Source organism: Desmodus rotundus, chromosome 10, assembly GCF_022682495.2.
Source record: "Desmodus rotundus isolate HL8 chromosome 10, HLdesRot8A.1, whole genome shotgun sequence".
NCBI classification, from domain to species: Eukaryota; Metazoa; Chordata; class Mammalia; order Chiroptera; family Phyllostomidae; genus Desmodus; species Desmodus rotundus.
The window spans coordinates 83,918,567-83,940,650 of NC_071396.1; the positions used below are offsets into that span (position 1 = coordinate 83,918,567).

At 34.4% G+C, this 22,084-nt stretch overlaps 1 protein-coding gene across 1 annotated transcript in view; it reads right to left on the reverse strand.

Annotated features, from left to right (window-relative positions):
- Positions 1 to 646: 646 nt before the first annotated feature.
- Positions 647 to 22,084, reverse strand: part of CCDC178 (coiled-coil domain containing 178) — a 280,932-nt gene continuing 259,494 nt past the window's right edge. Inside the window, exon 20 of the mRNA XM_053912249.1 lies at positions 647 to 751. Within this exon, the coding sequence (XP_053768224.1) occupies positions 671 to 751 (81 nt within the window). The 3' untranslated portion in view covers positions 647 to 670. The remainder of the gene's footprint in view (positions 752 to 22,084) is intronic.

The window sequence follows — 22,084 nt, forward strand, 5'->3', positions numbered from 1 at the left end:
TGTCTCAATAATTTCCCCTCCTTTCTCAGGTCCTTACCACAAAGGACTTGACTAATGATCCATGGACAAAATGAAGCATTTAAATTTATTCATTAATCATTCATCTCCAGCTCATTGAAAACTTTAAACTTCCACAAAATTAAGATAGAACATTGAGGAGTGATTGAGAGAGACAGCTCTCAGCCAGCTAAAAAAGGTTGGTAAACACAAAAACAAAAGTACCTTAGACAGAGTGTCTGAAAGTGTCACATGGGCATAGGTATTGTTACAGTTTACACAAACCTCAAGTACTGAATCTCGAAGCCTTTATTTGGGCCAATGCGATGGGGAAATCTGGGGTGGTGAACAGTCACTGTCAACACTGCCAGTAATTATTCTCTCTTCCAATTAATGGTGACATAGATTAATTATCAGATGAGGCAAAGCCAATTGCAATCAGTCACCCAGAGCTGAAATTAGATCGTTCCTGACAGCAGCATGAAAGTCACCTGTTTCATTGTTATGGATTTGCTGTAAGTAAAAGAGTGGCAAAGCATGCTGGGAGGTGAGTGAGTTTTCGTCCATGGAAGTGTGAAATGGCAAACAGGTGAATGTCCAATTACACTGTTATCTGAACTGTGTGACTTTTCTTGTCTTTTATTTAGGCATCCAAGATACATCAGTTGTTTGCTTAACCATCGTTTTTACATGGGCTATCTGACAAAGTCTGGAAGAAATTTACGATATGTTGCATTAACTTCGAAGATTCCTCCTGTTTAGAAGTGACAAACAAAGAAGTCAATAAGTATACATAAATTAAGAAAACAGCACTATTATAAAGTCATACATGCGGAAAACTTACAAACACCGAAAATAACGATAAACACCATTAACACTATCCTTTATAGGAGACAAATAGTACCAATAACAAAGAAGACTGTTTTTCCCTATGACCGAGTAAATTCTTAAAATTAGAAATCAAACTAGCTTTAAGGTGTAAAGTGAATGAGACACTTAACATACTTTACGGCTTTAGAGATTCTTTTACCCCTGCTGTCCTTTCCCCCTTCCGATAGGTTTTAGATAATTTTATTACACAGAGAGAGTGCAATCTGAGTTATTATGTATGGGCAAGTTAGGATGACTGTCCCTGGGATTTCTTCACATTGTTTCAATGACCTGTTGTTTATATTCATTCAGCAAATCTATTTCTTTATAGTGACGGGAGAAAAGGAAACAATTCTCACCCTCATGAGGTATACATTCTAATGTGAGGGAAGAGACAACATACATGCATATATACAAAGGTATATGCATAATTAATAACATGTATGTATGAAATATGTATTTATAACTCCTTGTTGCAGTAGGAAAGAAATCCCCACCAGTTTCGTCTAAGTATGTGGTTCTTCTAAACATGAAGAGAGCAAAACCAATAACATGAACAAGGTTAATTTTGTAATCTTGGACTGAAGTTTAATTATTACAAGAGCTTTTTCTCAAGATACTCGATTATGTAAAAAGTCTTCATTTTTGTTTTTGAATATTAAAAATATTTACTGTAAATGTGTGTTTTGATTTGCAATATCGATTTGGTCTGCTGCCATTCTGAATGCATGTTATAACTGAGCCATAATACATATAAGTGGTGTTCTGGGTAATTATTACATGCCTCATCCTTCAAGTGCTATTCATAGCCTCTACACCAAAGGCTCAATTGCTTTAATTACCCAAGAAGTGAAATAATCCCTTAAGAAGCCTGGCTCTGGATGTCTCAATGCCATCATGAACACATTTTCTAAACAGAGACACAAAGGCTATACTTAAGCAGGTATAAAACATTCTTATGAAAATTAAGTGATTTGAACTGATAATTACAATATAGATATATAGTAAGATACATCTTGATACTTCTATACTTGTCTAAAAACAGACATTTATGAAAATATTTTCCTCTAGGAATAGCACATAACTCTGAGGAAAAATGAGATTTTAAGAAAGAGATAAAAATAAAAACACTGAGAATCTTTCTGAATAAAGACACAAAAATATCCTATTCTTAAAAGATCTCATAAGTGGATTCAGTAAAGATGATGAGAAAAATATCTCAAGAGAAGAATCAAGTCATATAATTACTTAACAGAATTAAGAATGTTCTACATATACAGAATATTGAGCCAATGAATGGACCAAAAGTATTTTTAGCTTTCTCATTGTTTTAGTCAGTGTAGGAACCTGTGCCTTGATTATGGATACAGCACGTGAGAGTGATGATAGGGACTGAACCTCGATCCTCGAAGTGAGAGACAACACACGGGGAAAATCCACATTTAATTTCCTTTCGGGATGAGCACTGATCACTTGCATGAGTTGATGTGCAAATGGGAGCATGGTTGGTGGATTTAATATCTGTGCTCTCCTACTTCAGACATTTGTCAGTAATCCAACTTTAGCTCTCTCTATCTCAGATGTGTGGGCCTAAATAGAGAACCATGCTCTATTGTAATTCAATAGATAACCAAATGGAGAAACACTGAATCTAAACCTTAACTTTGTATGATAAATCTAACTAAGCAAGAACTTGCTTTAATAAGTAGCTAATTACATTGATATGTGATTTGCATAATAAAATACTAATTTGCATTCTGTTAATCTTAATTTAGCATTACATTTACATTCCTCATATGTAGAAGAAATGTTTCTAAGGTGCTCAAAGAGTCCATTTGCTGTGTTTAAGTGGATAAATATTTTTTCACATTATATATTTTTTTGATCAGGGAAGTGGAATTTTTTTCATAGTGAAGATCAAATCCACTGTCAAACCCAAACTCTACATGAATTGTTCAGAAAAAGAAGAAGCCCACTTTGGAGTTAATGAAATTTAAAATAGTAAGATTTACATTTCTGTGTTTCTATAAATTTTTCACATGGTCACATTTTCCATGCCACTTTTCATTAATTTTTTATCAACTTTTCTTCTTTTGTTCCATGCAGACTTCATAATGCAGATATTATATCCAGTAATATCATCTGCTGATACCAGAGAAACAGATATTTTGTTCCTAAATTAGAATCCTATTCTTATATTACTAACAGTCAGTATTATGATCTATTTTAAGTAATCCATTAAAATATATACAGGACTGTATAAAACATCTAGGCTGTCCCCATCTGAACATTGATCAAAGAAATGAAATCAGGGTCAACTTTCTTTTCTAAACACTTTAATTTTGGTGGATGTAAGAAATAGCTTTCTGGAGTGTTCTTAGAAAGGTTCTTGGGTACTATGGGTGTAAGTCGAAGGAGGGGACGCTTCTCAGCAGTGTACAAAAGTGGTAGATAGTAATATGTGTTTGAAGGGCAGGAATGACATCTAAAAGGACAGTGAGGTACATACTTCACAGACCAAATAGAACTTCTACAGTTTAATTATTATTATTTTTGTACCCTGAAAGACACAAGTTGCTTAAGACCTCACAGTCCCAAGGGCAAGACAGAACTTAAGCCTGCAGATCTGTAACGTGGCATGCAATTAATGCTCTATGAGCCGTTTGCCAGAAAAGAGTTCAATGGTCATCAGTTAAAACACTGTGATGATCATTACAATTACTAGCTCATTTCTAGATTTGAGAATATACTTTATTTTTTAAGTATGATTACATTCCTTTCTGAGTCCTCACATGAGCTGAGAGTAAAAATCTTTGGATCTTGCCTACTCAACAGGCACATTCTGCTATAGGAAAACAATAGAAGGACAGAACCATTGAAAAGGAAAATATGATTTTTCAGGAGTGTTGTTTGGAAAGAGGAGCCCATTTTTAAAAGGGATATACTGGCAGATTAGCAAATAGCTGTCCCAGTAATTTATTGGAGGCTTTGTAACATTTCATTAAGAAGGAATCACTGAGGTTACTTTTAAATGAAGCAATCAAGTTAAAAAAAAAAGACTTTCAAAGAAACCCAACACAAAGAAATCTAAAAAGCATGCCCTGTCATCTCTTTGATCCTTTACACCAGAGTGGCACCAGCTTGTTGGAGTAGAATGGCGGCGGGGGGCAGGGCAGACGTCTGCAGTTTTATGGAAAGTGAGGTCAAGCTACAGAACTTAATCCCAAATTCAGCACGATCTAAAACTTTCCAGGAAGTAGAAGATGGAAGGACACATTTCATTGTGTCATGCTGTTTCTTAATTGTATGTTTGTGTTTTACTTTAGCACGTTCACATTAATGAGTGAACTGCCCTTAGAAACTTCCTAAAGGAAGGATTGGTGAACATTTCAAGAAACTAGTATAGTGACCTGAATATAGGTCCTTAATAAATTCTTATTGATGGTGATGCAAATCAATTCATTAAAACAGGAAGATTCCTGCTCCAAATACCAACCCACCCAGGTGACTACATAGACACAAAATGGTGGATATTCGGGATGGGCGCAGTAACTACGGTGCTGTTTTCTTCTAATGTAGTGAATGGGGTTGAAGTGCACAGTTATTTGAAAAGTCTTTTGCCCTGGAGTTTTCTGGGAGTAAGTTGTTAAGCACACTCAGTGAGAACACAGAGCTTTTCCCTCCCATATTTGCTTCTTTTTGAGAGCAAAAAGACTACCATGTGTAGTCCTGGGATTTAGAACTAGCTAAGACAGGGCTTCACAAACACAACACTCCCAGATCAATCTTCACAGCTCTCTAAGTGAGGTGTAATCACTGTGAATCTTTTTTTTTCTTTTTGCAGTTGATTTATATTGTAATTAAGGCAGAGAAGACTCACAGACAAAGGCCAAAAGTGGAAAAGTAGCTCACATTTTTCATGGAAAGTTTTCCCCCCGTAAGAGCACGAGAAAGTATTAGAAGAAAAACATTACAAGGAACTAATCATGCTCACTGACATGATATGGGAGAATGCTAAATCATCTGTGTTTCTGTTTAAATGTATATATTTCAGTTGATTAAAAAAGCACATGGTGAATTGATCTTGCAGCTTATAAAAGCAATATTTCAGCTTCGGTGTTTTTTATTCTTTTTTTTAATCAAATTATCTCCCAGAGCATTTTGACTGAAGTTTATTAACAAGGCAAAGCAGCTATTAATGCTTTGCAGTGCACTCTTGCAAAGTTAAGTAAGAGACATGACTTTTCCTACGCATACTGATCATACCTTCTGAAGGTCTAAAAGAACTCAAGATTGCATAGCTGAATGGTTTTGAAGAAAGAAAATTGTTACTTTGTCTTTCTTTATGCAATGTTATTAGATTTTTGGCGGGGGAGCATTCATAGGAAACATTATACTGCTAGATTTTAACTGGTATTTCAAATATTATCAGATTTCCAGAAAAGTAAATTAGAAATTCAGAGACCAAACCAGCTGCACGGCTTTGTGCTGGGATAGAGGAGAATGGGAGAATCCTGTACCTTATGTAGGTGGGTAACCGGCTGCCTTTCAGAAAATATGGTCTAATAATATTTATATTAACCAGGAAAATGGTCACATCTTGGACAACATACCAAATGAGGAAGAGAAAGGGATGCCTTAATATTTTTTATTTAACATAGTAATATTAAAAAGAGGGAAAAAAAGGGGGCTATTATTCCTAAAACAACATATTATAAGGGACAAAAATATTTCAGGAGTTTATTCTGGCCAGTAAGTAAAACAATCTTTGTGAATTCAACACTTTGTGATTTTTGCTAGATTCCTGGGAAAAAAATTCTGTGGTGAATAACAGGCCCTATATTTTCTTTAGGGAAACTAAGGTCTGTCTACCTAGAATTTGATGAGAAGTAACTTTCCTAAAATTATTCCTGTAAATAAAATTGGATACTACTTCATTGTTTTCTATTCTCATATCTATCGCTAAATTAATTAGCAAAAATTTAATCCTACATGTGCTTTCCTTCTCAGAGTACAATGTTTTCTCTGAGGGAAAACAAAATGTTCTGTGCTCAAAAATTTGGTAAACACTGAATATTCTATCCCACTTTTTAAAGAGTGACAAGGCACAATAGCATACTAAATGGTCTTAGATATTTTGAAATTAAAAAAATTTGCCTAACATTTTGATAGCCAGCATTTCAGAAATTTACTGTCTACTTAATCTTTTACCTGGTAGCACCTATTGAGATCCCAAAAGATATATTTTGGAACAATTATATTGGTGTGAAGAAAATAATTAAGTTAAAAAGAAGCCTGTGCTTATATTTCAGCCCTTGTGCAGACTGTGTAGATACCTTTTCTCTTTTATTCATTCACTCAGTGAACACTGGTTCACATTTGTTGTACCTAAGGCACCCCCTTCTGTTATGATGTGGTGGTCAGGAGTAGAAAAGCAGCACAATTAAAAGGTTGAAAATTGCTGGTATGGAATGTTAAACTATCATATTACTAAATAATCTTATGAGTTTTTTGATGTATACAATTGGTGAAAATGAAGATAGTTCCAAAGTTTGAAACTTTAATTTGTCATTTATTCTAATTTACTTTAGATTGCTGACTAGATAAAATTTGACTTGGAAAACAGGTTTATATGAAAACCTGTTCGAAACCTGAGTTCGTTTTCATTTGTTTCCAGGAAGTTTTTGATTTCTTCCATGTGTCCTTTATACATGTTCCTTGATGGCCCTTCCCCTAATATAACTCTCCCCCCCTCTTCTCTGGTTACTGTCTGTTCTTTATTTCAATGTCTCTGGTTATAATTTGCTTGCTTGTTTGTTTTGTTGGTTAGGTTCCACTTATAGGTGAGATCATACAGTATTTCTCTTCCACCACCTGGCTTATTTCACTTAGCATAATGCTCTCCACTTCCATCCATGCTGTGGTGAAGAGTAGGAGCTCCTTCTTCTCTCTGTTATGTAGTATTTCTTAAGTAGTATTTGTACAGTATATCTTTCTTTATTCCCACATCTTTTTTATTGTTGTTCAAGTACAGTTGTCTCATTTTAGAATTCTTACAAACCTCGATTTCTGTGTGGCGGAACCTGTATTTTTTATTTGTTTGCATATTGTTCTTTACTATGTTGGTGCAGAAACAGCTAAAACTGGTTATTCTACATTTTCGACTTGATATCATACAGTTTTGAATGTTAACAGCAGAAAAATTGAGATATCCTAGATTTAGTTTAGTTGAGTACAATTTTAAATGGTCTTGTGTTCTTTGTCAATTTTTTGTTTTTCACAGACTACAATCAAATTACCTTCCTCTTACTTTATTTCACAAGGTTCAGGAAAGCTATCTCTTGCACATTAAAGTAGGTCTGTTTGTGCCACTTATGAACTACCTCTCTTTACGTTACACTTGACAACTAGTATAAGTGTCAACAAAAAACCTCACAATATCACACATGCCTTATTGCTAACACCATTAGAGTTCCCAGATAACTTATTTGCAGTGACCCTCTGTGCTCTGAGTGCCCCGCCTGTCAGAGGCCCTCAAAGAGTCCTTACTGATGAGCGTGAGCAAAACACTGATGATGAACGAACCTTGGGAGTGGTTGGGTTTGGCTCTAAATTCACTACAATATCTTGAATTAGCCCCTAAAATGAAACAAAATTATCCTGCTTGTGGGTTTGGATTTTGCTGTTATTTTAGCAAGCCCAAAATAAAATGTCCTTTTCACATATCATCTTTTCTTTAAACTCTCTCCACCCTGGCAGCTTTCATTTAAGTATTAACAGGATTCAGACAGAGGGAAAAGAGAAAGTTGTGTCAGAAACAAGTGCCACATCAAGTTAAAGAAAAGTCTTGTTCTTAGCACCCCTTTATTATCTCTCAAATATCTTCTCTGTCTCTAATGGTATTAATTATTTGAAGCTGATAACTCAGTTTGGACAACTGAGCACCCTAAGAAACCACCTCACCTCCAGTCGTGAAACTTCTATTCCACTTCCTGCTCACTACCCACCCACTTTTTATGTTCCACACATCAGGCTAAGAGATCCTTGTAAAACTCAAATGTTATCATATCCCTCTGTTATTTTATCCTCATCAAACCCCACTCCCCTCCTCCCGCCCTATATTATCAGGATAAAGCTCAAGCTTCTTTTCATGTCACACAATTACTTGCACTCATCTGCAGCTCTAGACCAATTGCATTCATGTGAGTCACATGGATATAATGCAGTTCCAGTGATGGGCAAGGTCCTTTTGGGTCTAGATCTTACTACTTTGAATTCTGTCTGCAAAGTCTTCCCACCTCTGCATTTTACCCTGTCGTTGCATTTACCACACTATATTGACATTGCCTCTTAACCCGTCTTTTCTATTGTAGACCAGGTTTTTCTTAAGAGCAAGAACTGAATTCGGTTCACTTCTATGTCTACAATGCCTGCACAGGTATTTGATATTGAATTCATGAAGAGTTTCTGGTTTTCACGCACACACACAAATAGATACATATGTTCCCAGATCTTTGCCATGTCTTAGCATTTCAGGACTTTAAGAAACAACTCGTCTCTCTATAACTTTGCAAATTCATTATGTATTTCACTTAGTTTTAATACTTTGTGTTACTTGAATTTTTTATTGGTTTTTATTGATATTTTCTTTTGGTTCCATAATGCCTTTTGGTCAATAAGAATTTATGAAAGTTCTTATTATCTCAAGGTATTCAGTCATAGATGATCCTTAACTACAAATACAGTCTCTATTCTCTTTTCTAATAAAAAGCTTATTATTACCATTTCCCCCAAGTATCTTTTTAATACATTTGCTACCCATCAGAGTCCATTTTTCCTCATTTATTAGATAATCGAACCTTTCTCCTGATGTATATTTTAAAAGTCTTATTTATTTTACTATATCCAATACTAATTTACACATTTTTCTCTTTTGTTTTGCCTGAAAAGTGACTTAGGTATTCTCTTGCACTTTAAAATTTCTTTCCTATATCTATGTTTAAATAAGAAGGATCCAGGAGCAGTCACAAATGTTTCTATTTAGTAAACCGGGTGTGTGGGAGAGGACTTTAAAGGCTCAGATGCTGGCCGTCAATGCATTTCTTTTTCATGCATGATATTTATGTGCATTCATGGTAATTTCAACAGCACTTTGGTGGGTTTTTTTAAATTTAAAAATAAGTATGCAAATTTTATTCAAAGCCCAGAAATACAGCATACAATGTTTTTGTAACAATGATTTAAGTCTGGATAATATGTCGTATCGTATAATACAGTTAAACAGCCACTTAGCTTAACAGATGCGATGACGGTGGCATGTTTTTTACAATAAGTCAGTAAGATAAAAAATCAAATGTACAAAATTCAGGTTTCTAACAGAAAAATGATTTTTTTCTCCTCCCTCCAATAATAAAACTAAAACCACTGCTCTAAATAATTGGCCTTGGGAAGTCTTAAAGAAAAACAAGCCTACTGTGTAATAGTAATATGCTAATATTAAAGGTTAAAATTTCAAATTAATGAAATTCCAGGCTAAATTTTCAAATGCCTAAATAAAGAGTATTGATATATGATATTTTGAGGCAAATGTGCACTTTACAATGGGAAGAAATATACCTAAAAAATACCCAAGCTCTTCTCTATAATTGCAGACTGTAATGACCAGCATTCTACAACTTTCTGCTCATGGTTTTTGGCATATAGAACTGTCTTAATTATTCTCCTAACTTTCGGCCTTCTCCTTTGATGGATGCCATGCTTCTTTCCAGCTGAACCTAGGAGGCTAAGTTATTTGCCTTCATTCCTCTAATTTTCTCTGTTTTTCATTAACTTCTTTGAGTTTGTCTTTTTTTTTATGGCTTCACAATCTGATCACAAAATTTGTTATAGCCCTTCTATGTCATCAGTGTGCCAATCAATACTTCTGTTGCTCAGGGGACACCTCTATATAGGGTCCCATTCTCTTAGAAAGCAAAAGACAACCTAAATGAAACTGTTGACTAGGCTTGAAGTAAAAGCCCTACCAATTCTCTGATCTTATTATTAGGCTATCCTAAGCTCCAAAGCTTGGGACCATGTGGTTGTTGTTGTTCTGCTCTATCTCACCGTAATAAGTCCATTGTTTTAATAAGTCAGTGGCTTCATGCCTCTGAAATGTCCATTTGCCCTTCTTTTCTATTTTCTTTGCTGCTACAGGATCTTGCCAATATAGATCTCCATTTTTTTATAGTAGTTTCTCAGCCCCATTTCCCAAATATTTTCACTGAAAATCCTGACTAGATGAGTTCTGTTTTTAAAATGTCACTTGTGTAATATAATTCTCTTAAAATAATGATTCACTGTTCATTGCATCCAGTTGCTCCCTTGCCAAACTTTCGATGTCTTCCACAATAGATCCACAAAATGTATGCACAGCATGCACGTGAGCTCTATCTCTGTCTCTGCCTAGCTCATCTCTCATCCCAGACGTGAGCACTCACAGCAGCATGTTCCTTTTGCTACAGTGTGGACTGGGAATCAGAAACCATGGGATCTAAACCTGGCTCTACCATGTACACAATGTGGCACAGGGATAGTTCATTTCAGCTCTTTGAGAGATACTTTACCTTATTTTCACAATGGGCATGACAAAAGCTTCATTCCCAGAATTATTTTTGATAGTTACATCAAAATGAACACAAATTGAAAATATAAAGTGCTATATTGAGCTATATTGAAAACATGAGCTAATGCAATGCTACTGGAACTCACTAGCTACTCCCGATGTTGTCGGTATTCATACAGTGCTGCTTCCTCCATTTCTTCTCAGAAAGACTAGAACGCTACTCACCCAGCATTGTGACATGAATAACTCCTTATCATAATGTTCGGAAGAGGGTTTTTTTTCTATTTTAACTTTTATAAGCTAAAGAAAACAGAAAAGGCGGCATGAGAAAACTTCTGTAAGGTCACTGTTATTTAGAATCTGTCAAGATAGATATTTCTAAGAAGCAAGGAAAGCTAAAGGAGAGAGAAAAGATGAGATAAGAAAAAGGATCAGTTTGGTACAGTAAAAGTAACATTTTATAATCCAACATCAGCCCTGGGTTTTGACTTTTGAATGAATCAGCTGGCTGAGAACTTTTTGATCCAAAGCAGGGAAAGATGCCAGCTGGCACCTCTAGAGGCTAAATGCAGAGATCTTTCTAGTTCTATAAAAAGATTTTAATAAGAAACGTGTATTTAGTTTATTACAGAAGAAGCAAATCAAGATCCAATCATGTAGTCTTGCAGTATTTGCTAGAAATTATATGTTTAAAGGCCTATGAGATGAAAATTTTGACAGCATATGAGAAATTTTGATTTCATGCTTTGCTCACTGCACTGCAGATGTTGTTATATGTTTGTCTGTTTGTTTGCTTTTTGCATCCAAAATGGTATGATGTTAACCTAGCAGCAGGACACGGGATCAACTCTGCAAAACGAAACTCTCTCGTTCCAACAGTGTCGGCAACATCTGTAGGCATTTGTCTGGGAAGGTGGAGGTCAGGGGCAAGAGATTAGGAATTTGAACATACTGAAGTACAATTAGTGAATATAGGGGAGCCTTATACTCATCATTAACTAATTTAGCCTACTTACTTTGTGCTTCGATTTTAAAATTAGGATATTATAATAGGATATTGAATATCATATTACAGGTTATGCAAGAAATATGCCTAGTGGAGAAAATTGGGATATAGGAGAATGCTGCATATTTCCTAATTTTATACTAAGCAGTCAAGTTTTCATTTTGGTAGGTCATTTGATTCTCGGCAGGTGGCTACGCCTGCCTCTGAAGAGAGAGTCCTGAGTCACGTGTTACACAAATGAAATGCGATTATCTTTGTGGGTAGCATCATATGATTTGGAATAAGTCTTTAGGTCTAATATAAAGATCCTTCAAATAAATCATCCAGCTAAGCTTCTGTGGCCCCAAACTCCTAATTTAAAAATGTTGATAAATGAAGTACCTCTTTAGTTAATAAATGAAGTATCTCTTTAGTTATCCTTTGTCAGCAACATTCATTTTAATGGAAAGTGAGTTTACAGGGTTACATGATTGAACTACTGAGCCAAGTCAGTGTTGGCAAATGATGGGCTAAATTATTGATGTTACACACTAATGAATTCTGATGAGAAATAAAACACAGACATTACGTTTCAAGTGGTTCATAATTATTTTTGTACTTTAAAAGCAATTTTATTCTTTTTCCAAATCATACTGGTTCTGTAAAACAAAAACATAGTTAGTGATTATTCTAAAATTATTGAGTTTGTGACAAAAAAGGCTCTTGCAAGTTTTCTTTTCTGCCAAGATAATGTTATTCACACTAAGTTTCTGATTTCCTTACATCCTTCTGGGATAAAATAATTAAATTAAATGTCTAAATTTTAAAAATAGTGTCTTCAGATAAGCTAATCTGCTTTGCCACCATGGCTAGCATTTCAATAAATGTATTTATAATCTATGATATGTCTATCAACACATTACTGGAGATGTTATTTCAGGTAATGACAAGTACAAAGAGACTTCAGTGAGGCAGCTTTGTTTTAGTATAGACATTACCATCAAATGTGTGATACAGAATAAAGTGTGCACTATAAAATGATAGACAGTTTACAAAGTCCGGGCCTGCCTGCTGGCAATAATCGAAGCAGGTTCATATTCAGGAAAAGCACTAAGAGGTCTATACATTCCATAATATAATGATAGTATTCCTTATTACTTAACTATCCTAGACTGAGATGTTAATTGTGGCCTTCCTTCTGGCTAGTGGGGTGGCTCATTACTAGAGATCTTAGACTGATTTTTAAATCAGGGGTTTAGAAGTAGAAGTAGAAATCATAGTAGATGAGGTGTTAGTTCAAAGACTTATCACTTGCTGGTTACTAGTGTTTGGACACGTCCCTAAGTTTCTCTGAAGCTCAGTTACCAAAGGCCCTAAATGGGGCAATGGGTCCTCTTTTCCTAACAGAGAGGAATTCATAAATCAGATATGCTTGAAAGTGAAACCTTCTATGTAAATATATGGTCTATTTATTTCTTATATTTGCCTAGACTCCAGTTCATTTTAGGGAGGTCGGAATTAGTGTGGAAAATAGTCCCTTTACCAGCTGAGGGATATGATGCAGGAGAAAGGAATGAGAAGAGCTTTCATGTCAAGGTTTAGTCAACATGCTAGATTATTTCCCCTTTACAATAATATATGCAGATATACACAAGCACAAAACTCCAAAGGTAATAAAACTTCTTTCATTGCGTTGAATGGAGGTAGGAAATGCCATGCAGGCAACTGTAGTTCTCACTTGGTGGACACTGTATGAAATTTTTAATACATTGGGACTTAACTCCATAACACCCAATTCTTATATTAAGGATTTACTGACTCATTTTCTTCATCTTCACAATTTTCTCTTTATCTATTGTAGACTTGGCACCATTTGTGAATAATAAGGCTACTTCAAATTTTATCTCCTTAGTATTTTATTAAAATTTTTTCTCTTACTATCTTCCTCATAACTCTACTGTTCATTGTTCTACAAGCTTGATGCTTTGGGATGAAAAATCATGTGTCTGAGTTAAACTCACATCAAAGCAGCATCATTATGTAATAACGATGCTAAGTTGTATGAAAAATACCTACTGGATATGCTCCATTAGTCACTAATTTTCAAACCTAGAGCCCTGTCTTTGCAAACCTCCTCTCCCCCGCACCACTGACATGGCTCCTCTGCTTGAAAAATGTGCTGCCCATATAAAGTGAGTTTAAAAGTGATTTAGACACTGGGTATTATTTTGTTTAATTCCAAAAAAATCAGAACACATAAAATTTATATCCTTCTAATAAAACAATTATAAATATGCTTATTTTATTTTAAAATTTAAAAAGAGCAATACATTTTGGTTTAAGCATATTATTTAACAGAATAAAGGAGGTAGACAATTTAATTTGTGAAATCTAACATTAACAAATGCTTTGTTAGCCTCCCGAATCTACATCACATTGATAAATTGTGAAATGAATGTATTTCCATCTTAGATGTCAACATTTGACATGAGGTTCTTTTTTGTTTATTTTCAGATATCTTTTAATTATTGATTTCTAATAATTCCATTGTGGTCAGAAAACACACACTTCACTATTTCAACCCTTTTAACTTCATCAGGATTTGTTTTATAGCTCAGTATATGGACAATGTTTGGAAATGTTCCATAGGCACTTAAACTAACATATATGTAGCTATTGTTGAATTGAACGCTCTATATAATGTCAAATAGGTCAAGTTGGTTGGTAGTGTTATTCAATTCTTCTATGTTCTCATTGATTTTCTCTCTCAATGTTCTATTAATTCCTAGAAAGAAATATTAAAATCTCAAACCATAATTATGTATGTTTTTATTTCTACTTTGTTTTCTCAATAGTTGTTTAATGTATTTTTGAAATTTTCATATTAGCTTCATTTAGGATCATTATATGTGCTTGGCAAATTGATTCCTTCTCTTAATAAAATGACCTTCTTTATTTCTGGTAATTTTCTAGTTGTGAAGTTTAATTTGTCTGGTATTACTATACCCTATCCAACTTAGGCTTGGTGTTCTATGCTATGAGTTTTTCCATTCTTTTACTTTTACCCTATCAGTGTCTTGTGTTTAAAGTGTATCACTTTTAGACAATAAGTTTGAATTTTATATGTTTAGCTAAAGTGACTATATCTTTTTTAAACATTTGGGGTTTTTAGTCCATTTATATTTAATATAACTTTTGACATTATTGAATTTAGATCTATAGGACTGATATATCTGCTAGATAGAGAATTCTGGTTCATTTTTTTTTCTTTAAGCAGTATAAAGATATTCTACATTTTCTGGCCTTGATAGTTTCTGATGAGATATTAGATGTAACTTTTTATTTCTTCCCCTCGGATGCTTTTAGATTTTATCTTTAACTTTAATTTTTTTTTTATATTTAGTTTTCAGAAATCAACTTCAATGTACCATGGTATGATTTTCATGTAAATCTTTTGGAGGTTTCTTTGAGTTTTTGAATCTATAATTTATGTTTCTCTTTTTACCAAAATCTCCATACTAATTTTATACTTTTTTGGTTTAAGTGCTCTCCCCTGTGGTAGCTAATAAGTTAAGCTATGGTAATACCATTGCTTAGAGACTGTGGAAGCTCAAGGCAAGATGCCCCCAAATGTCCCACAATAGCATATTGATTACTTTGAAGAAAAGTTACCTGACAAGCAGCTGGTGCCCAAGGGCACCTTGACGCTTGTTTCTCTCCTTGGATGCAGTGACTACACCTCTTATGTGGAACTGTTCTCACTGCACCTGGGAGACACCCTTTATCACTAGAATTAAACAACTTGGAGCCAAAAATCTGTATAGTCAATTCTTATTGCCTCTTTTCTAATTTACTACATTGTTTAAATTCCTTACTTAAAAAAAAAAAAGCCCAAACTTTGCTTAGATCCCTTTATAATGAGCACTAATATTCTTTGCCTGCCAATTTCTCACAAATTTATTATTACTTTGTCTAAATAATGTAAAAGGTGCGTGGCTGGATCATTTCTTTAAGCCTCATTTTATGATCTGAGCATCATAGTATGATTCTCCCATACACACTCATTAAATTGATTTTCCTCCAGTTAATCTAGTCTTGTGTCAATTTTATTACTAGTCCAGCCACAATTCTCTTCCTTCTCAATAAGAAGAAATACCTGAGAAGTGCATGCCAAAATTTTAGCACTTGGTTTGAACAATGGTCAAGAATTATTTACTGAATGTTTAATGCATTCCTGGAATATCAAATCTAAATTAATCAACTTGTTATCTGTGGCCTTAAGAAACACCTTCCTTTATCTTTTGTCTTCCACTATCTTCCTCTGAGACCATCTAATCTCAGTATCAGAGACACAGAAAATTGCCACAGTATGGTGCTGAAGAGCAGGTATCCTGTAGTAAAAACATGTAATTTCTATGTGTTTCAGTTTCCTTTTCCATAAAATGGGACACTATGATGGCATCTCTTTATGTTCTTAGAGAATTAAATGACTTAAAGGATAAAGCACTGATGACAATGTTTAACACATACTGAGGACCGAATAAATGTTTTTTAAAGAGAGAAAAGAAAATCAAGGAACAATGTCTATTCCATAGACCTGTTTTCCAAGTCTTTCATATTTCCTCTGCTTAAAGGCGCCCCACTATTTCCATCTCACATAATGTTCCTCTTCCTCTGTGTATCTTCAGTGACTTATTCCTGTAAGCCCGTTTCAAGTCCCATCTCTTTTACAAAGGTATTGTCCTGAATTCAGGCCTAAGTAGCGCTCTCCACTTCCTGCCCACTCATGAAGTTTACTGTCTGTACCTGGTAACACCTAACCATGTAACTAGTTTTTCCCTAATATATTGTATATTTATTTACCTCTTCATTTTTGATATTCCCTATCTTGCATTTTTTATTCTCTAATAATATCATATTATTTGCCATTTTCCCTGTATAGTATGTACTATGCTGTTTATTTACATATATTTCTCCAAGCTATTTTCTCTTCCATAACCCCCTGCCTAACTTTTTTTGATGTCTTCTTACCTTTCAAGATTTAGTTTAAGAATTATCCCCTTCAGAAAATTGACCTTGTATTTGCAGATTGGGTAAGTGCTCCTCTTGTTGCCATCATTTATATTTACATGACATGTATGATGGAGCAAAAGTAAGTTTACAGTGGTAAGTTTGCAAAACATAGTTTATTCTTACATTATTATATATTAATCACTGTATAATTTTCTATATGAACAACTGTAAACCTACTTTTGCTCCACCCCGTATTGTGCCTGCCTCCTCCATGAGATCGCAAGCTTTTTGAAGACAGAGATTACACCTTCCACCATTGGACTCCTAGTGTCTGAAAAATGACAGTAGGCACCCCCACCCCCCAAATGTGTCTTGAAATTAATTGATAGTCTTTAACGTAACTATAAACTGCTTAAGATCAAAGATCATGATGCATATACTATATGCATGCTGTTAGCACTCAATAAGTTCACAGTAAAATCAGTTTCAATATGTTATAATAATTTACATGTCCCCCATCAATCAAAATGTAATTCTAAAAGCATACTTTACCAAGAAAGATAAAGAAACAGTCAGTCTTAAAGGTAGGGGTATAGAACAAATAAACTCATAAGTTCTCTTTCAGCCACAATTTTCTGGCCCTGAATTGATGTTTGGCAATAAGCTTTTATTTATTTATAGATTTTATTTACTTATTTTTAGAGAGGGGAATGGAAAAAGAAAGAGAGGGAGAGAGACACCAATATATGGTTGCTTCTTGGTGCCCCCTACTGGGGACCTGGCCTGCAATACAGGCATGTGCCCTAACTGGGACTTGAACCAGCAACCCTTCGATTCACAGGCCAGCACTAGGTCCACTGAGCCACACCAACCAAGGGAGGCTTTTAATTCTTAACTATAGTCAGCTTCGGAAGAGGGTGGAAGGCTAATTTTACATTTATAGAAGATATTAGTAAAAATGTGGTTCATTTATTTGATGTTTTATTTTATTTACTTACTATTTTTATAAATGTATTTTTTCTTTATTTTTATTAGAGACTCTATTGCAGATGTCCCCATTGCCCCCTCTTTGCCCACTTCTACCCAGTCCTCACCTCCATTCTCTTTGGCCATCACCACACTGTTGTCTATGTCTATGAGTTACGCATATATGTTCTGTAGCTAATCCCTTCCCTTTTTTACATTCATTCTGCTCTTCCCTCTTACAACTGTAAGTCTGTTCCATGTGTCCATGCCTCTGTTTCTATTTTGTTTGTCAATTTACTTTGTTAATCAGATTCCACATATAAGTGAGATCATATGCTATTTGTCTTTCTCTGACTGGCTTATTTCACTTATCATAATAATCTCCAGGTCCATCCATGCTGTTGCAAAAGGTAGAATTTTCTTCTTTTTATAGCCAAGTAGTATTCAACTGTGTAAATATGTTCCACAGCTTTTTTAGCCACTCATCTACTGATGGGCACTTGGGCTGCTTCCAGACCTTTGCTATTGTAAATAATGATGCTATGAACATAGGGGTGCATATATTCTTTTTGATTAGTGTTTCAGGATTCTTAGGATATATTCCCAGGAGTGGGATCGCTGAGTAACTGAAGATACATACAAGAGGAGCAACATCATGTGAGATGGAAATAGGGGAGCATCTTCAAGCAGAGGAAGTATGAGAGACTTGGAAAACAGATTTCAGGGGTATGGAATAAACATTGTTCCATTTTAAATTTTTTGAGGAAATTCCATACTGTTTTTCACAGAGGTTGTACCAGTCTGCATTCCCATCAACAGTGCACTAGGGTTCCCTTTTCTCCACATCCTTGCCAGCGCTTGTTTATTGATTTAAAGATAGTAGCCATTTTGATAGGTTTTAATTTACAACATTTGTTTTGTTTAATTCTTTTTGTTTATGTGTTTATGTATACATTAAAGGTTGAGGAAAGAATCATTAAATGATTTAAAGGTAACCAAGCATTTATTTTGTTACATTCATTATACAACAAGAGGTGCACCTACTATGTGCAGTTTCTTCTTAAGAATTTAAAATAATATCAGACATGGAGTTGCAAATTCCTGAAGGTGAAAAGATTGGAAACTATAATACTTTCATGATTAATTAATTTTGTCAAACTTTGGTAAGAATTGCATTTTTGGAATTTAATTAATGTAGCTTTTTGATGTTTTATTATTCAGTATCATAAGATCTTGACCCTAACCTAAAAACAATTTCTATTTAAAAAAAATGTCAGAGCTATTCTTGTGGATTTTTATCTTCCAAATGCATTTATAATCATCTTGTCAAGTTTTATTAAAAAGTTTTGTCAGGATTTTGTGTGTGATTGTTTTGAATTTATATATTTTTCATCATATGGCATTTTCCCATATGTATAATCTTATCATTTATGAACATAATATATTTTTACCTTTATTTGGGTCTTGATTATATCTTTTTAGTATTGTTTAGTGGCTCTCTCCAAAGGGATTGAGCTAACTTTTTATTAGGTTTATCCTTAGGAACTTTATACTTCAGTTTGCCATTTTACCACTTGTCCCAGTAAAAATTTCAGTGGATCACTTGTCTTAATTAAGACTATGGTCTATTTTAGAAACCTATATTGACTATGTGAAGACTGTTTTATTAAAATCATTGAAATATTTTCAAATTACTATTACATAAGATGTTACAATATTATAAAACATGGCCTCCCAAAGGGAAGCACATGCTACCTTGGTCTATTAAAAAGCAAAAAACTAGAAGTATCTGTTGTGTAAAAAAACAAAAACAATGATACATGTTCTTTAAAAAGCAGAATTTTTTAAAATTTATTTTGATTATATTTGATTATGCTATTGCTGTTGTCCTGATTGTTCTCACTTTACACCCCACCCCCACCCAGCACCCCCCACTCCTTCGAGCAATTCCCGCACCGTTGTTCAGGTCCATGAGTCATGTGTGTAAGTTCTTTGGCTACTCCATTTCCTATACTGTACTCTACATCCCCATGGCTATTCTGTAACTACTTATTTGTACTTAATCCCTTCACCTCTTCACCCAGTCCTCCATACTCCCCTAGCATCTGGCAACCATGAAAATGCTCTCCATATCCATGATTCTGTATTTGTTCTTCTTGTTGCTTAGTTTGTTTTTTAGATTCAGTTGTTGATAGATATGTATTTTTGCCATTTTATTGTTCATAGTTTTGATCTTTTTTTCAAATAAGTCCCTTTAATATTTCACATAATAATCATTTGGTGATGAACCCCTTAATTTTTTCTTCTCTGAGAAGCTCTTTATCTGCCCTTCGATTCTAAATGACAGCTTTGCTGGGTAGAGCAATATTGGCTGTAGTCCCTGCTTTTCATGACTTTGAATATTTCTTGCCAATCCCTGCTAGCTTGCAAAGTTTCTTTTGAGAAATCAGCTGACAGTCTTATAGGAACTCCCTTGCAGGCAACTAAGTTCTTTTCTCTTGCTGCTTTTAAGATTCTCTCTTTATCTTTAACCTTTGGTATTTTAATTATGATGTGTCTTGGTGTGGGCCTCTTTAAAACCATAGTTTTCACCAACTTGCCACATAAACAATGCATGTTGAACCTAAACAAACCAAATCTCTTTCTAAGTATTTTAATTACATGTGCACTTCATGATGCTTTTACCACAAATAAAAAGATCTTGTGAAGCACTTCAAAGCTATTTCAACTTTCATTTTCTCCTGGCTATTTTTGCTGTTTTCTTTTGAATATAGTCAACAGTCTCTGTGCTGCTTTATCACTTTTCTTGGCCTACGACCTCGAAGGCTTCAGTGCAGAGATACACAGTGATGACAGCAGCAGGAATCCTTATTTTTCGCCCTAATTTTAATAAAATGTTTCCAGTAATGTATCACTTAGTATATTTTAATTAAGATAAGGCAGTCTTGTTCTATTTTGTGACTTTTATTAAAGTGTATGTTGCTCTTATTAGCAAATATTATTTAGAATATATACGGTAATCACATAATCTTTCTCTAATCTGTCATTACATTAAATTATATTAATACCTTTTCTTTTAAAAATGTATTTATTTATTTATTTTTAGAGCGAGGGGAAGGGAGGCAGAAAGAGAGGAAAAGAAACACTGATGTGTGAGAGAAACATTGATCGGTTGCTTCTGGCACACCCCCAACCGTGTGTCCTGGCCCACAGCCCAGGCACGTGCCCTGACTGGTAATCCAACCAGTGACCTTTTGCTTTGTGGGATGATGCCCAATGCACTGAGCCACACAAGTCAGGATAATTAATACATTTTCTATAGCTGAATTTCTTTGTAGTTGAGTAAAAACTCACAGGATTTGTTATGTTATGCTCATACATTTTTATTTTTAAAAGGTTCAAGGATATATGCTAGTATTTCCTATTGTGATTATAAATTTTAAAAGTTTCCTCTGGCTTTCAATCAGTTCTTACTTTATATATTCTGAAATTATGCTGTCATGTGAATTAATTTATAATTGATATGTCTTAATAAGTTAATATTGTATCAGTACCCATACTTTAGTGTTTTAAATTTTTTCCCTTGAAGTCTCTCTCTCTCTGTCTCTCTCTCTATTTTTAAATTAGAACTTCTTATTCTTTTTTTTCTGGACTCTTCATTCATTTCCTATTTGTCTAAGGTACCATCCCTTCTAAATGAGATGGGTTTTGTTTTTATAACCAATCTGTAGGTCTGTACTTTAAATTGTGTAATGAAGCCATTTACAGTTATTATGTTCACTAATATGTTTGGATGTAGTTTGTACATTTTTATACTCTTCTTGTCTTCCTTCCTGTATTTTAAATCTTTCTATTTTTATGGTACTTTTCTACTTTAGTAGTTTCGGGATGACAAATCTTATATCTAGACTGCTAGTAGATATTCTTAAATTTTTGGCAACTATATTAAAGTATCATTTTTTATTGCAATCTAGAATTAACCAGTAAGATTTAGCAATTTAATGTTACTGCTCAATGATACTATTTTTAAATGTAAATATTTTAAAGGTCTACATTTCTATAATTTCTTTTGTCTTTAAAAGATCACAGAGCTTCAGAGATTTTCTTTTATGTCATTGTTAAGTAATTTTGTATTTTTATCCTGTGTTTTTTTCTGGCTTCTTTTCATTTGCACAGTTCTTTTGAAGATACAGGAAATTGAGCTGTCCCTGTATGTGCTGATGTATTGTGTGTGTGTGTGAGTGTGCTTGAGAGTGGGGGAGAGAGAGAGACAGAGGCAGAGAGACAGACAGACATGGTTAAGCATCTTACTTCTGTCCCAACAAAATTCCTAGCAAAGCACCCAGAGAATGCTTTTGTTTAGTAACTTACAGAACTGTAGGCACCTAGAGCTGAAAAGAACCTTTGAGGTTATCACATTCAATCTTAATAAACCAATTCACTATTTCGCTTAACAATCAATTCACTCAACAAATATTTTTGAGTACTTATGTTTCCAGAACTGTAGTTGGTGCCAGAGAGATAAAGATGAACAAATAATATGTGCTGTCCAACTGAGAAGTCTCACATTCTAGTGGGAGAGGACACAAAGACATTTGCACAGATGTTTGTGCAAGGAGGGAGGTCAGGGGAACATTCCAGGAGGAGAT